Source organism: Archocentrus centrarchus, chromosome 10, assembly GCF_007364275.1.
Source record: "Archocentrus centrarchus isolate MPI-CPG fArcCen1 chromosome 10, fArcCen1, whole genome shotgun sequence".
NCBI lineage: Eukaryota > Metazoa > Chordata > Actinopteri > Cichliformes > Cichlidae > Archocentrus > Archocentrus centrarchus.
Genome location: NC_044355.1, coordinates 8,196,170 through 8,211,485, shown reverse-complemented (window position 1 = coordinate 8,211,485; position 15,316 = coordinate 8,196,170). Strand labels below are relative to the sequence as shown.

Genomic DNA, 15,316 nt, shown 5'->3' with positions numbered 1-15,316 from the left:
GCTTTACTTTGGATTTAACAGCACCTTATATTCGACATAGTCCTGCTGGAGCTGTGTCTGGCTTTAACGAGAGAGAAATATCACCTACTGACCACTCATGAGCATCCAGGCCCTTTGAAGATTGACACTAACATTGTTTCCAAAGATTAGCAGCCTGTGGTAGGTGTGTTAACAGTGGTTGCATCACAGTAGCCATGCTCCCAATGGTCTTCAAGAATTAGTATGTTTTTTAGAAAAAACTCTTGTGATGGCATCCTCCTCCTCAATTATCTCTAAAGCCCACGTCGTTTTTTGGACACCACTCAGACAGTCAGCAAATTAAGAAAATCACATAGCTAAACATGTTGCTCCTGGTCTGACTGGAGAGGGGCCCAGCAAAAACTACAGTGTCCCACACTGATTTGGCAAAGTTACACATGATTCAATATTAACTTTAGTGACCTCCAATCGACGTAACCTGGTGTCATTACTGTTAACGTGAATTATTATTTTACCAAATTTACATTTAGTTTTAGCCAGCAATTTCAAATTTCCTTCTGTATCTGTTCTGGCCCCTGGAAGACATTCGATTATAGTTCTCTATGTGCATACTATCTGTGCATGCTGGTAATTATGCATACCGGTTCGTGATGTGGTTTAAAGTAACATCCTTATCCTTAAATTTGTTGTAGCCTGTAAAAGTGGCCCAGGTTTATTAATCATTTAGAACTGATTCTTGTTGTAGTCTTTTAAATTAAATTTAATGGGTCTTCCTGAGCATTTTAGTTTATAACTTCTGTTTTGTGGACACGGCTTGTGTGAGTGCACAGATCTATCTAATACTGTGAAAACTTTAGTAAAGTTTTAAAAATGCTTTTAGTTGCTACTTTGATGGGCCCTAGGGGGCCGTGCCCGCCCACTGATATGCTTGGGCCCGCCCACCCAAGCCAGATCACTAATCAAGCTAATAATAGTGGTGCCCCCCTGTTGGATTTCATAAGCCCCCCTTAAGACTGAGATCTGGTGACGGGACTGCGAATACTTTGTTGTATTAGATATATTTGCTTTGACATGAAGAGCTCTGTAAGTTCTCTATAGGCTAGTCTTGTTGATGTTTGTCTTTTTCTTTTATTTATTCATTCATTTTTATTGTCCACAAAATATGACTGCCAGGACTGACAGGCAGGAAGGAAAGAGTGAGAAGAAGAAGAAGAGAGAGAGAGAGAGAGAGAGGGGAAAAAAAGGGGAGAAAACAGAAGAAATAAGGGGACAGTCCTAAGTACACATACATACACATATTCACACACACAGAGAGACACACACACATATATATTGAAGGGAAATTTGCATGTGTGCTTAGGTTAGTGGTAGATTTACAAATAATGATGTAAAGTTGTATGATATATATATATATATATATATATATATATATATATATATATATATATTTTGCTGTATCCCCCCAGCATCAGCCGGGAACGTGGCCCCGAGGCCCCAGGTGCCCGAGAACCGTCCAACACACAGCAGAGCCCCCCCACGCCAAAGAGGCCCAAGCCACCTCCAGGGCACAACCCCCAAGGAAGCGGGCCAACAGCCATGCCAAGACATCCAGCCACGCACCGCAGGACCCACGCTGCTATCTCCTCTGGGATGTCCCAGGGGCGATAGCAACGATCAGTGGGGAGCATTAGGGAGGGGTAACTCCCGGGTAACATGTCCCACAGTGTACAAGGCTCAGTAAACCACAGGCCCAACTGTACACATGCACACACAAACACCAAAGCATACAGGCCACATACTCATACACACAACACACACACACACACACATATATATATATATATATATATATATATATATATATATATATATATATATATATATATTTATATACACTACTCACAAAATGTTAGGGATATTTGGCTTTTGGGTGAAATTTCAGGACGAGCCTAAAATACATTCAAACCTTTACAGGTGAACTTAATGTGACCTTCTCTAAGCTTTTAAATGCACATGTCCACCTGTTAAATGTTTCAGAACTTTTTGCATAAGTTGCTGTTCTCTAACGAGGAGCTTAACGGCAAAATTCACAACAGGTGTTTGATCCTCGAATCAACCAATAAATGTCCTGGTTCAATTAGAGCTGGTATTTAAACAGTCGTCCTCATCATGAACCAGGACATTTATTGGTCGAGGCCCTTTTTAGGCCCTCAGTGTCTAAAATGTAAATAAACTGAGGAGCAGGCAGCAGTGAAGAGACAAGTGGGGCCATTTCAGCAGCTCCACCCACTAACCACTGTGTGACAGACCTGCCTCTCAAGGCCCTATGTGTACCGTGATGTGTCAAGAGCCGTAATGACTATGATGTAATAAAAAAGAAGGGATGGGACATCATGCAGCACAGCAAGCGGATGCAAGGGAGTGGCCCTACTCACTATTGCCACAGTGAGCAGGGCCACTTCCTGCCCAAGAAAATGATACAAGGAGAAAAAAATCATATGAAAATATTAAACTACTTATGTAGTGAGCTAATTTAGACTTAGTAGTTTATATCTCACAGTTCTTACATGATCAATTTTTAATTGAATTAAGTCAACTATTTTAATAATAGATTCATATTTAATATTTCTTTTATTTATTACTAGATTTGTGTATATGTTTAAAATGATTTATAAAGCAAAAATGACCAAAGACTAGTCTATCTGCTTCCAGCTTTGTTGATTTTATAATTGTACAGTTACAATTTCTGTATTTTGGATTGCTGCTATAAAACAATACAATTTGAAAACATTAAATTAGGATAATTAGGATCAAAATCACTATTATCTGACATCTGTAAAAAAAAAATCTTAAAATAAATTGTGCTGTATCATTAAAAAGTGCATTTTACAGAACCAAGAAAGAACGCACATTAAGTCCGATAATTCCTGCCAAATTATCTATGCTATGACCAAACCAGTTAAATCAGTATTAGGATTGTGAGAGATTTTGTATTACTGGACCCAAAAAGATTTAGAACAATTTTCCCATAGAATTACTTTAAAAATAACGTTATGTAACTTTAACACGTGATTATTATCTAAACTAATTTTGACATTCATATCCAGTGCATTTGTATACAAAAGCCGTGGATGAGTACAAAAAACTTTGTGAATGTTACTGGTCGCACATCAACAGATTGTTGCTGGCAAGGTTCACATGCTATTGTAGCAGCCGTTCAACATCCCATTTAGTTATCGGAAATGTCAGCACACAGTTGTCTGGGTATTTGTTTCCGGTCATGTTTCTCCCACTGATGAGTGTTATTGGAAATATGGAGTGGAACTTGATGATGTCTGCCACAGAGTCAAACATCTGAGGAAAAAGAAAGTGAGTCACAGTAAGCTCAATGTCGGGGAGGGTTCTTTGTGAACTGTTTTCTGAATTTAGTCTACTCACATCATTTGAACGATATCCTGTTCCCAATGCATACTTTTTTGTGGTCTCAATGAACCGAATTTTTACATTATAAACCTTCTTCTCATGATACACAACCAATACCAAGGGTTCAGTGCTGTTGTTGGTGGAGCAGTCTCGTACCAAAAACGCCCCATCCTGATGTGAGGAATTACAAAAAGAAAGGAATATTTCTGTTAGTCTCTTCACCTGCAGTTAAATCTGTTGTTTTCACTCTTTCATGTGATATTGATCTAAAAGCCTTGACCAAGAAAGTGAATTATTATATGTAACATCTGTCCGAGCTTAAGGCATGTTCAGGTACATTTTTAAACAAACTCATATTGATATACCTTGTTCACCAGGTGCAAGGCGTGCTCAGCATCTGCTCGATTACATGATCCAATGTACCAGTCTTCCTCACAGGTCTGCCAGAAAGGTTCAGTGATCAGTGTGTTCACAGCTACTTAATATCATGTTGTGAAAGGACAAAGATCATTCTTCATTACAGGATTAATTTGGACTAATTATGTACAGTTGTGAAAAAATAAGTACACCCCCACTGTTTCCATAGGAATTAAGGGGGTAATTAGCAGCCATGTGCTGCTAATCAAATGTACCCGATTACCCGATCATCATCAAGTGTCTATCACCAGAGAATTTTTGGCATTTTGTTGGTATGGAGCAGTCAGCAGATTCACCCCACTGTGCAATGCTGGTCGTGCAAAGCTGCATAAAAAGTTTGCATCTTAACAAACCACACGACCTTTAAAATGATGCACTTTTGACAGATAAGACCAAAGTATAGATATTTGGCCATAGTGGACAGGGTGTGGTTTCTTGGCTCAGCTCTTAGAGGGAGAGGTGGTGCACTGTTATTTGGGTAGCAGTGCCAGCTGAGGAGAATGGCAGGCCTAGCATGTATTTGCTAATTAAACTCCCCTGTATAGCAGGTGTGGGCCAGAGGAGTGACACACACACTGTCTGTAAACATAGCAGGCATCCGTGTGGCGTTTTAGAAAAAACAGTTGGCACTCCACTGCTGCGCAAACGCCCTGGAAAAACATTACTCAGCGTGTGTAAAAATTGTATTAATAAACAACTGTGTGTGTGCAATAATGAAGTGACTCAGTGGCATGAAGTGGCACAAACAGCTCATGCTAACTGTCACACACGGTGGTGGAGGAATGAAGATTTAGGCTTGTTTTGTAGCCACAGGACCAGGGCACCTTGCAGTCATTGAATCAACTATGAATTCCTTTGCATACCAAAGTATTCTAGAATCAAATGTGAGGAAATCCGACAGCTAAAGCATGACTGAAATTGGATCAATCAACCAGTCAAAGTCCAGACCTCTACCTGATTAAAATGCATAGTGGGAAGTTAAGAAAGTTGTGCATGACTGAATGCCTGCAAACCTCAGTGAACTGAAGCAACGTTGTAATGATGTGAGAGACGGGTAAAGTCATACAGAAAATAAAAAGCTATTGAGTCATGGGGTGTACTTATTTTTCACATGAATTTTCAGATTCCTGTGAAAGCTTTCTTTTCCACATGACTATAGCCGCACATTTACCTCTTGAGGCTTTTCCATGGGAACAAAGTCATGCTGGTCAAAGTCTTCTTTCGTCTGAGGCCACTCGTGGTGATGGCGTTTTGATGGCACCCTTTCTTTAAATAGATGTCAGTGGTGACTTATTAAATCAGTAACTGTATAATGACTGATAATGATGACCTCAAAGATACTTACCTAGACTTTGTTGGGACCTAAATAAAGGACCGAAAAGATGCATGTTAAATAAGACACAACATTAAAAAAGCATCCTGAGAATCCAGAGAATTTGAAGTCAGACCTTCTTTCCATGTGAGACTCCAAATCCAAAGAATGCCTGTAATTGCTTTGGGGGCCTAAAAGACTTTCAGAGCTGAGAGGACCTAAAAACATATTTGGAGTGAATATAATTGTGAAGATGTTTTCACCAAACTAATACATTCATTGTTTATTTGTACGTGGCTTTATCTTACCTTTCATATGCGAACTGAACTGTTAAGAGTATAAAAAGGCAGTTTGGTTAAAACACAATGCATGTTTTATTCATGAAATGAAAATATCACTTTATTAGGCATGTTTATTTCACAATCATAGGACTCAATATGGTGAATAAAACACAAAAACATCAAATATATATTCTTAAATAAGTTCTGCATTTTTGGCTACTTACGTTTCTCGCTGTCTCACGCTCTCTTCTGAAATCAAATGAAATAGACAATATGACAATAAGCTTTGTGAAAAAGAGCACTTTCTGTGATTATTTTCCCAACCAGCAGATGGTGTCATTGCTACACTGTACACACCGTTAGGTATTGTTTTCACCATCAATGCAGGAGAAAGCATTACGTTGGTTCAGCGTCAGCTACAGCAAATTAAAACTGCAGGGAGCTGAGACAAGTGTCATAAAATAAAAATTAACACTCACTCTCTCTTGAAGGGTTCCTGTTCAGCCATTCCAGACAAGACACTGACCAACTCCAGGGTAAAAGGTGAAGGCGTTGGCAAGCTCCTGGAAGAACAAAGCCTCGAACAGTAAGTCCATCCATAAGGCAGGTAAACACAACAATGAGTAACTTGAATAATAATTGATAAAAAAATACCTGTGTGAGTGCTGTGATGTTTGAAAGAGAGAAAGAGGATCACCTGATTAATAGTTTACCAGCATCACCGTTTATATGGAGAAAAAGTAAACTGTGCTTTTTGGCACGTGCGGTTACCTGATCTCCTTGTGCCACAGGTGGGATCTTCCTATCTGTAAATACACCATATGGATATACAGTGTGAGATGCAAACTGGGACCCAGACAGATAAAATATTTGCAGTCATCTGACCTGTTACCTGATTTAATCTTTTGTCTGCCAGGCTTCAGATCTCTGTTTACAACAGGTCCTGTGTTTCAAACATGGACGACAAAGATGGAAAGTAAGCTCGCAGTTTAAAGTGATTGCTTCTTTTGGGACAGATTCAGCTTTTACTCAGTCTATGGAAAATATTAAATTACATTTAACTAAAAGCAACAGGTATCCTTCAACTAATCTAGTAATATTACATGCTGCCAAATCTGCTGGGATCAGGAGCTTTTACATTAAGCTGCACACCTCGGCCAAAGGCAAATTATTTCATGGATCCAGGGGTATATATATATATCAAGACAGTGCCTCCCTTTTTCTTTTCTTATTCCAATTTTAAATCTATTTGTGAAGATGTTAAAAATATCCAATGTCTTCCTATTTCTAAATGGTAAATGGTGAATGGTAAATAATGACGAATCCTTCCCAATAGTCCAGTCACCTCTATGTTGGCCCAAGTGTCACCTCTGGTAAACTTTAAATGCAAATTTCTGTTCATTTTTGACTAATCCTGCAAACAAACAAACAAACTACATATGTCATCTAATCTGCTATGCAGAGGTTAAAATCCAAACTAGCTGAATGTCCACAGCCACCACCAGATTTTGACATCAAGCGTACGACAGTGACTCCCAAATTTCTTTAGGAGTTGTGTTTTGTAGGTTTACCTGTTGTAAATGGTGTTTCTCTGGGTGAACATCTTGGAAGGATGTTGGAGTTACTCTGATTAATTGAAAAACACCACCAAGTTTGTGAGTACAGTGAGTACGTTAGTTCCATTCAAATTGTATATTAATTAAAGAAGAACAAAACAAAACAAAAAAAACCTTACAGGGGCAAATGGTGAAATATTCTGAGCTGATGATGACCTTGGGAGATCCCTGTCTTAAAGGCAAAATAAACACTCTATTAATGACTGTAATGATAGTACTTTCTGTAACTCCAGTGTTAGCTGACAGTTTAAACACCCCGTGAGTTTGTGTCGTTCCTGTAAGTTGGTCGATGTCAGTCCCGGTAGTGCACTGCAGCAGCAGACTGTATTGATTACAGAGGGAGAATACTCCAAGTGTGAACAAATTTAAAAGCCACATTCAGTGTAAAGTTGTAGACATGCAGCTGTGAGGCCCCTGGCTGTGGGCCACATCCAAGCAGGAGAGTAAAGTGAGTCTGTTCGCGCTGCATATTTCCCTCTCTTCCCCCTCAGCTGCTGGATAATTGTAATCTCCCGCAGTCTGACTCAGCCAACAGATGGCCCTGGAGACCCACTGGCAGATCATGCTCACTCAGCACGAGCTCTTTCTCAGATCCAGGCTGCTTTCATTCTCACCACAGTTTATGGTGGAGCTATTTTTTTTTTTTTTTTCCTGCACCTCATTCAGTTTCATTCTAATTATATTCACGAGAGCTTTACTCTGTAGGAAAGTAAAATATGCTCAGCGTCACTGTGTCAGCTGAAGTACAAATATTACTTTAAGTCAAGTTTGGAGACGTTTGGGACTTAATGATTAATTCTTGTGATTTACATCAAAGTAATTAGAGGCTGATGCCAAGGAATTTATGGACTTACGAACTTAATCCACTCTATATGTATACAATTAAGAAATAATGAGAATTACTAAAGTGCATCAAAAAAGACCAGATTCACTCATTAAGACAAAGGATAATAATAAGAATAACACTTCTAGTTATTATTATTTTTATTATTATTATTATTATTATTAATAATAATAATAATAATAATAATAATAATAATAATAATAATAATAATAATAATAATAATAATAATAATAATAATAACAACAACTAGAAGTGCACTCAGTAAAATTGATACACCAAACTCCTCTTACTTTCATGATTTTATGTGCTTGATTAATACAAAATAAATGTCATTCCCCAGTGCTCTTACCAAAGACACTTTAAACTCATTTTCAACAACACCAAAAAAACTCACAAAATTTAAATCAAACTGGAACTGAGGTGTACTTCAAAAGAGACTTTAATACTAAACTAACATTAATATCAAACAGGAAGTGAAGGAGAAATGAAAGACTTTCTGTCTACCTGCATACTCTCTGTCATCATTTATGGGCCTCGCAGGAAGAATGCGTACACTTAGCACTTGTTCTTGGTTATCCACCACATCGTATTTGGGTTCCTCTGTGTCGTTAATACATTTTTGAGTTTTGTTTCGATCTGCTCTGCTACGATCCTGTGAAGAGAAAATTGCAGCTTCATCATAGTGGAGAATTTTATACAATACAATATCTATCTATCTATCTATCTATCTATCTATCTATCTATCTATCTATCTATCTATCTATCTATCTATCTATCTATCTATCTATCTATCTATCTATCTATCTATCTATCTATCTATCTATCTATCTATCTATATATATATATATATATACATAAACTGTTCTTGTCCCTAACATCAGTATAAAGTAATATAGCACACAGCTCTTGGCGGTTTCGATGCACATGTACACACTGAGCACAGGAAGCCACTATGGTGATATAAGCTGCTGCTTGTCCCCCAGGGATTTCCTTATTTGCAGTCACACAGACACCAAAGCCAACACATCATAGAAAAAAAACTGTTATAGATTGTGACAGTGTTAAAAATCAGCATTGTCTATTTGTGGAAGTTAATGACATGTGACACAAAGGGCATTGTGACCCATGTTTGATGTTTTGTGCTTCTGTTGCAAAGTTGTAAAAATGGGCGAGATTACGATGAATACGCGATTAGCGAGCGCGTTGATCATGTCAAATCAAACCTGCTCGTCGCCTTCAGTTAAAAAGCTGTGACCTCCACATCAGAACTGCTTTGCTTTTAATGAGGAGGACAGTCTAGACGGACTTTTCCACATAGCCGCAGCTGCAGTGTCACCATTAGACATGTGTGCAGAGCCCAAACTGAATATTTTGTCACAGGAATAAAGTGGAAATCCTGTGTCCATGTTTTCTGTCTATAATGATGCAATGATGTAATGATGAGACTATTCTAAAAGATACTGGGCTGTATATGTATGGAGTATTTTTTTTTTTCTCAAATTCCCAATTTATAAAACTAAAGCATTATTTATTATTCGGAAAAAAATACAGACGATGATTAAGCAAGATTGCAATAAACCGTCAAGAGCTGAGCAATGATAATGTCATCACACTGAGATTTAAACCACATTAAATTATATAACAATATCTGATCTTTACAGAGATATTAGCTCTAATTGACAGAATCACAATCATGGAAAACTCCATTCATGAGAAAAACAAAACATACTTCAGATCTGTTACACATTTTTTTTGTTGGATTTCTAAAGAAGCATTCAGGATATGGTAGAACTTACAGTTTTTCTTATAGAGTTCAGTTAGCTCTAACTCAGCATCTTTAATCCAGGTTATAGAATTCAAATGATCATTCATTATAGATAGAGATGCTAGATGCTAGAGTTTAACCCAGAGCAGACTTGCTCTTTCATGTGTTTTTTGCATTTAAAATGACGTTTCTGATGTGCACGCCTTGTCCTCGTTCAAGAGGATCAAAGGGGAACGAGAAGACTTTATGTGATTTTGGACAGTAAATTTGAGCGTTAGCACTTTGTGCCTCATGCCATTGTTCTGCGCTGCATTTCTGAGAAGCACTGTGAGCCTGAGATCTTAGGAAAGTACATCGCAAACAGCATCTGAAGGTTTCCACCAAACACAGTCAGCGAAGATCAAGAGCGTTTCCTTGTAAGTCATAAATGCTGACATTATATATTCACAACATGAACAATATATTTCTTTTTAGAATAAATGACAACTGTTTTAATTTCTCAAGACCTTTTAAGTCTTGAAATGATAGACATATAATACATGTATTCATGTCTTTTCATGTATCATTAATAGTAACAGCCATTGCAAATAACCAACACATGTCTGCAGAGTTCCTGATCAAAATCAGAGATGAATATAACCATCCTGTATAAATTTAGGAGATAATTACAATATAAATTAGTGACATTAATATAAAAATATTTCACAATTTAAAATCAGAATTAATATTAATATAGCCAAAAGATACAAAAGTACAGAGAACAATCCTTGTCGCCTACACTGTGTTGGTTTTAACCATGCACTAACAATGACAGAGCCGTGTCTCACTTTTTAGCCATTTCTGTGCTAAAAGGTAATTACACAGGGGGCTGCAGACTCCCAAAGTATTCCCTGGGAACATTCATGTGGAACCAGCAGCGAAACGTTGTGGATACGGGCGCCATAACTCACCATTATCACAGCAGACTCATGGCTGTTCCCTCTCTCTGCAGCTAACGAGGGGGTGAAACAAAAATGAAAAACATCATTAGTTGGGTGTTCAGCTAAAGAATGTGGCCTTCCAACACAGTTTTGTCCTTGGACTTTTCTTACTCAACAGTTACACATGCAGAGGAATGAGGTCGTTATATGCAACCAAACAGAGCTGTTTGTAGCCTCCTGCTGCTGTCACCTGGTGTCACCCTGTTTTTCTTTTGGGTCTGAATTATATTTTTTATCATGACAGAAACTGTTGTGGAATTTTTGAACCTTTTGTTTAAATATTAACTTAAGCCATCCATTAAAGGTTTATCACTTTAAATCTGGCATCTTCACTTGGTTTGGGAGGTCCTACTTCAAACAGAAGCACTGATGATATCAAAAATAATAATAACTTGATAACAACCAAATTTGGGTAACCTTTATAACATGCTGCAAAAGCCTCAGAACTACTCATCCTTATTGTATCTCTTCATTTATCTTTCTGTTAAGCACGTTGAGTTTACATTTAATGAAATGTCCTGTATGAATAAAATTCCCACTGACATTAACAGGTTTGGTGTTGTGACTGCTACTTGGTCAAAGCTGAATTATGGTTAGCAATTTTGACAAAACTCTCCCAAAAACTAAGCTTCTTTATTAGTTAAAAGTCAAGATACTGATGATGATGTTTGCTGGTGATTTTCTTCTTTTTGTTTTTAAAAAAAATGCTCACATATCCATATTAATTCCTCCTTAAAATGATATTATGTAGGATTTGAAGGAGGAAATAACACATATGTAATTTAGTTTAGGCAGCTCCTAATGGAGGTTAACAATGTCGGTCCTGATGCGGTGTAACTCGAATTACTGAGGGCATTACCCACCCGTGACTTCACAGGGATTGCTGTTCAACTGAATTTGGAGCACTTTCGTTTTTCTGTGTACACACTTCTGATCCTGGTAATTCCTACACTGAATATGTGGGTTATATAATTCTAATGTCATTAGTCATTTATATGCTGGTCAATCCTGTCAGGGTTGAACCGCAGTTTGTACTCCGAGGGATAAAAAATAGCGACTACAGTGGAGAATTCACAGCTGCTTTAGGCAGTCACATACTTTTTAGGATTTAAGTTCTTCACTAGAGTTACACACCTTACAACATAACCTATTAGATTCAGAAATACCAAAAAACAGACTCATCTATAAAGTGACACGCCCTCATGGTGAAGTGTTTATCTGGATGGGCTCAAACATACAGATGAATACAGAAATAGGGATAATTATTAATCACCAGCAGTGAGTCTTTGATATAACTGATTTTAGTTTTCTGAGGGTTAAGTATTATCAGCATAATAAGAAACAAAATTATATTGGCCAATTATTGGAGGTAGAGGAAACATAACATTAGATTTTGGTTAAATGCACAAACCCATCAATATCCTGTTTTAGATCGGCCAATTTGGAAATATCGCATTATGTGTCTAAAAGTATCTCTCTGTAAGTTCAAGATTATGTTGCTGATTTTTCCAAATTTTGTTTACAGTTTTTTTTTTTTTTAAATCTTAAAATCAGTCAACTTACAATAAACGTAGCAAAAAAAAATTCCATGAATTCCACTTTGTTTTTGGTAACAGTGTAACAAATGTAAAAATTACACCCGTATGCGATGCCAATGTGGCCCATGTAAATATGCTGCTGCATTTTGAATAGCACAATCTCATTCTGCACCAAATTAGACTACCTTCACAAAGTTCGAAAAGAAAACCTCACAATCACAGTTATCTCAAGTAGGTAAGAAATGCTCAGGAAAGCAGATGTTCCTTATTTCTTCTGTAGTCTAGGAGAGCATATTGTTGAATTACAATGTGCTGCACACTGCTTTCACAGTAACAATGAATGAATAAAGTGCTCTAGAGGTTTCAGTCTTTTTTTTTTTCTAGCTAAAAAGGGGGGTTAAAAGTGCAGATAAAATAGCAGACTTGAAGTGGTCCACAAGATCAGGAATATCACAGAAATGACATTGTTTTAAATTTGGTCATATTTGGTCACTCAGATCAAATGAACAGAAATCCAATCTGACAATGAAACAAGTGAAGGGCAAAAAGACATTTGCTCCACTTTTGCATTAGCACTCTGCACCCAGACAGAGACATGCGGTCACAATTCCTTCATTTGTGTAATTTTTGAGCTTTAAAAATGTTCAGTGAATTTTAAAATCCTGTTTCCAAAAGAGGCACGAAGAGGAAGAGACGCACAGAGTCAGGACTAATCCGCCAATCTTTGATTGACAGGTTTTGATATTTGAATCTTTTTGGCCATGAAGGAAAAACAAAACAGGAAGCAGGAAGGAAACCTGCCCAGAATAGTAGTTAGGACATTTCAACAAAGTGAAGGATTGTGAAAATGCCAGCTGACATTACAGGCTACCAACTCAAGCCACAGCAAACACAGCATAAGATTTGGCACTGTGGTCCAACGCTCAGTGAGGCTGTCTGACTGCTTTGCAGAGCTTACTGGGCCACAGGAAGTGGGGTGGGGTGAGACATATGAAAAGGGAGATTAGATACATGAAGCTAGCATCTGAGGTTGAGCAGTTAGTCTGGAAAATAAACTTCTGCCCCATGGAAATTGGGTGCAGAGGATTGTGGCAACTCAAACCACCGCACTACTTAAGGATTTGTGACCTGGCTTTGCTACGGGGATCAAGAACGTATCAACTGCAGCGAGCGAGAAAAAGCTCACTGTGAGCAAACACTATCATCAGAACGCAAAATATGAGGATTATCGCTAAATGTTATTTACTTCTGTTGTTAATGTCTGTTGACAGATGTGTTTATGTCTTCTGCTAGTTTGATTTGTAGCAGTAAATATGAATGCACACGGGTATTTAGAAACAACCAGATTCATTTGGCCTTTGTGCATCTTTTATATTTTGATTTTACTCTGTAATTATTTTTTTTATGCTTCACAATTAGAGTAAGTATTTTACCACAGAGTGTATCAATGGCATTACATTTAACATAATAGCTTAACACACAAGATAAAATAACTTTACGTTGCAGTTTAAAGCAAATGGAAGCTTGTTTTAAAAATTCTAATCAAAGCAAGTTTCGCATCTTTTGCAGTAGCGCTTGCCTTTCAAAGGCCCCCCCTTTCCTATTAAGACCCTTTCATCTATTTTTAGTACAGAAAAACTTCAGTGCTGGTTTGTTCTGTTACATTTACACACTCACAAATGCAGAATTTTAAAGTTCAACTCAAAGTTAACCCACCTTTTCTGAAGACTATGCGGCAAGCACACCTTCATCAGCAGGTGACCAGCAGTTTCTGCTTATTTGGTTTATATCTGGTTACAGAAAGAAAGTGTCTGCAGTTTATCTTCCTTCCCGCTGTACGCACAGAGACACTTAAGTTGCATCAAGCCTCTGACTCTCAGAGTTAAGCAGCCCACTGTAACCTAAAATAACTTCCTGTGTGGTGAGTAACTACCCTATAACTCGAGGTCTTCATTGTTTTAGGCAATAAAATGGCTGTTTGCTGAGGGGTCTCTGCTTGTGCATCTGCGCCCTGACTTTACTAACAGAAATCTGTCGATTCAGAAAATCAGCAAAATATTTTGTAGCTGCATCCGTGTTAATATAGATATTCTATTTATTTATTTTTAAGTTTCTTTATTACTTCTGCAGCAACGTTTTGCTCTGTGATAAATGTTTCCTGTGATTTCGACAGCTTACGTCTGACACTATTTTCTTCTAACATCAGACTTTTAACTACATGTATAAAATTCAACATCAGACCAGTTGTTCAGTAAATCAGGGTCAAATGACTCTGCACACCAATGAGTTTTTCTGTTGATTTGAGCAGGAACAAACTGACATTTTGACATCTGCTCTGCCAAGCGCTAAAGGAAGAACGGTGACATTTACCCATTCATCAACTGGCTTAGTTTATGTAACAAACACAGAGGTGAACCCAGCTTCCAATCTGAGTAAAATATTTTAACAAGGTTTAACCTTTCAAAGCAATATTTTACTTTAGTACAATATTTATACATTTTTATAGCAGAAGCACCCAATACTGAAAACACCTTATACTTTGAAAAAGGTTTCGGTCACACCTTCAGCACTCACAGTGCGATAGTTATATGCTTTGGTGCTGAATGTAAACCAAAATTGGACATCTGGAGGCATAAAACTAACCATTAATAGTTATGTAAAAGCTCAGATGAGAGAAATCTGCTGAATCATGTTCCAAATGTTTCACTGTGGGCTGTGAAGTGACCATAGAGTGAAGCTTTATTGGCCTATGAACCTGGCTCATTGACAGTAGTTAGAGACAAAGGTATGGATATTACTTATTGATTTTTTAAAAAAAACAAAACTTGGAGCCAGACCAGGAAGTTATATTGGTGATGTTCTTTTTAAAAGCCTCCTTCTCTCACTTTCAGAAAGTGGTGAACCTGTGGACTTATTTGAGGTTACTTTTTAACTCAAAGGAAATGGAAAACTTTTGGGTCATTCAGTCCAAAGATTGCACACACTATTAGAAGATGAGTTTCATTTTTATTGCTCTGGCCATCTGTTAATGGTCATACCTGGAGTCAATGAGCTGCTGGCATTTCCTGTGAAGTTAATTCTGCCTCATTAGGCTTTGATGATAACTCCTTGCTGGCATTACTATTACTTTTCTGTTAATTATGACTTTTGTTCATACATCG

The 15,316-nt window shown here is 37.6% G+C and overlaps 1 protein-coding gene across 1 annotated transcript; it reads right to left on the bottom strand.

The window, feature by feature from the left end:
• Positions 1-2,778: 2,778 nt before the first annotated feature.
• clnk (cytokine dependent hematopoietic cell linker) lies at positions 2,779-14,011 on the bottom strand. Its single transcript, XM_030739854.1, has 17 exons — positions 13,872-14,011; positions 10,588-10,628; positions 8,377-8,524; positions 7,148-7,200; positions 6,984-7,038; positions 6,305-6,355; positions 6,184-6,218; positions 6,067-6,077; positions 5,892-5,975; positions 5,637-5,661; positions 5,440-5,458; positions 5,268-5,349; positions 5,165-5,181; positions 4,991-5,085; positions 3,768-3,842; positions 3,418-3,573; positions 2,779-3,333 (listed from the first exon to the last, which is right to left on the bottom strand). The coding sequence occupies exons 2-17, from the start codon at positions 10,588-10,590 to the stop codon at positions 3,181-3,183; spliced, it is 1,062 nt and encodes a 353-aa protein (XP_030595714.1). The 5' UTR covers positions 10,591-10,628; positions 13,872-14,011; the 3' UTR covers positions 2,779-3,180.
• Positions 14,012-15,316: the final 1,305 nt, after the last annotated feature.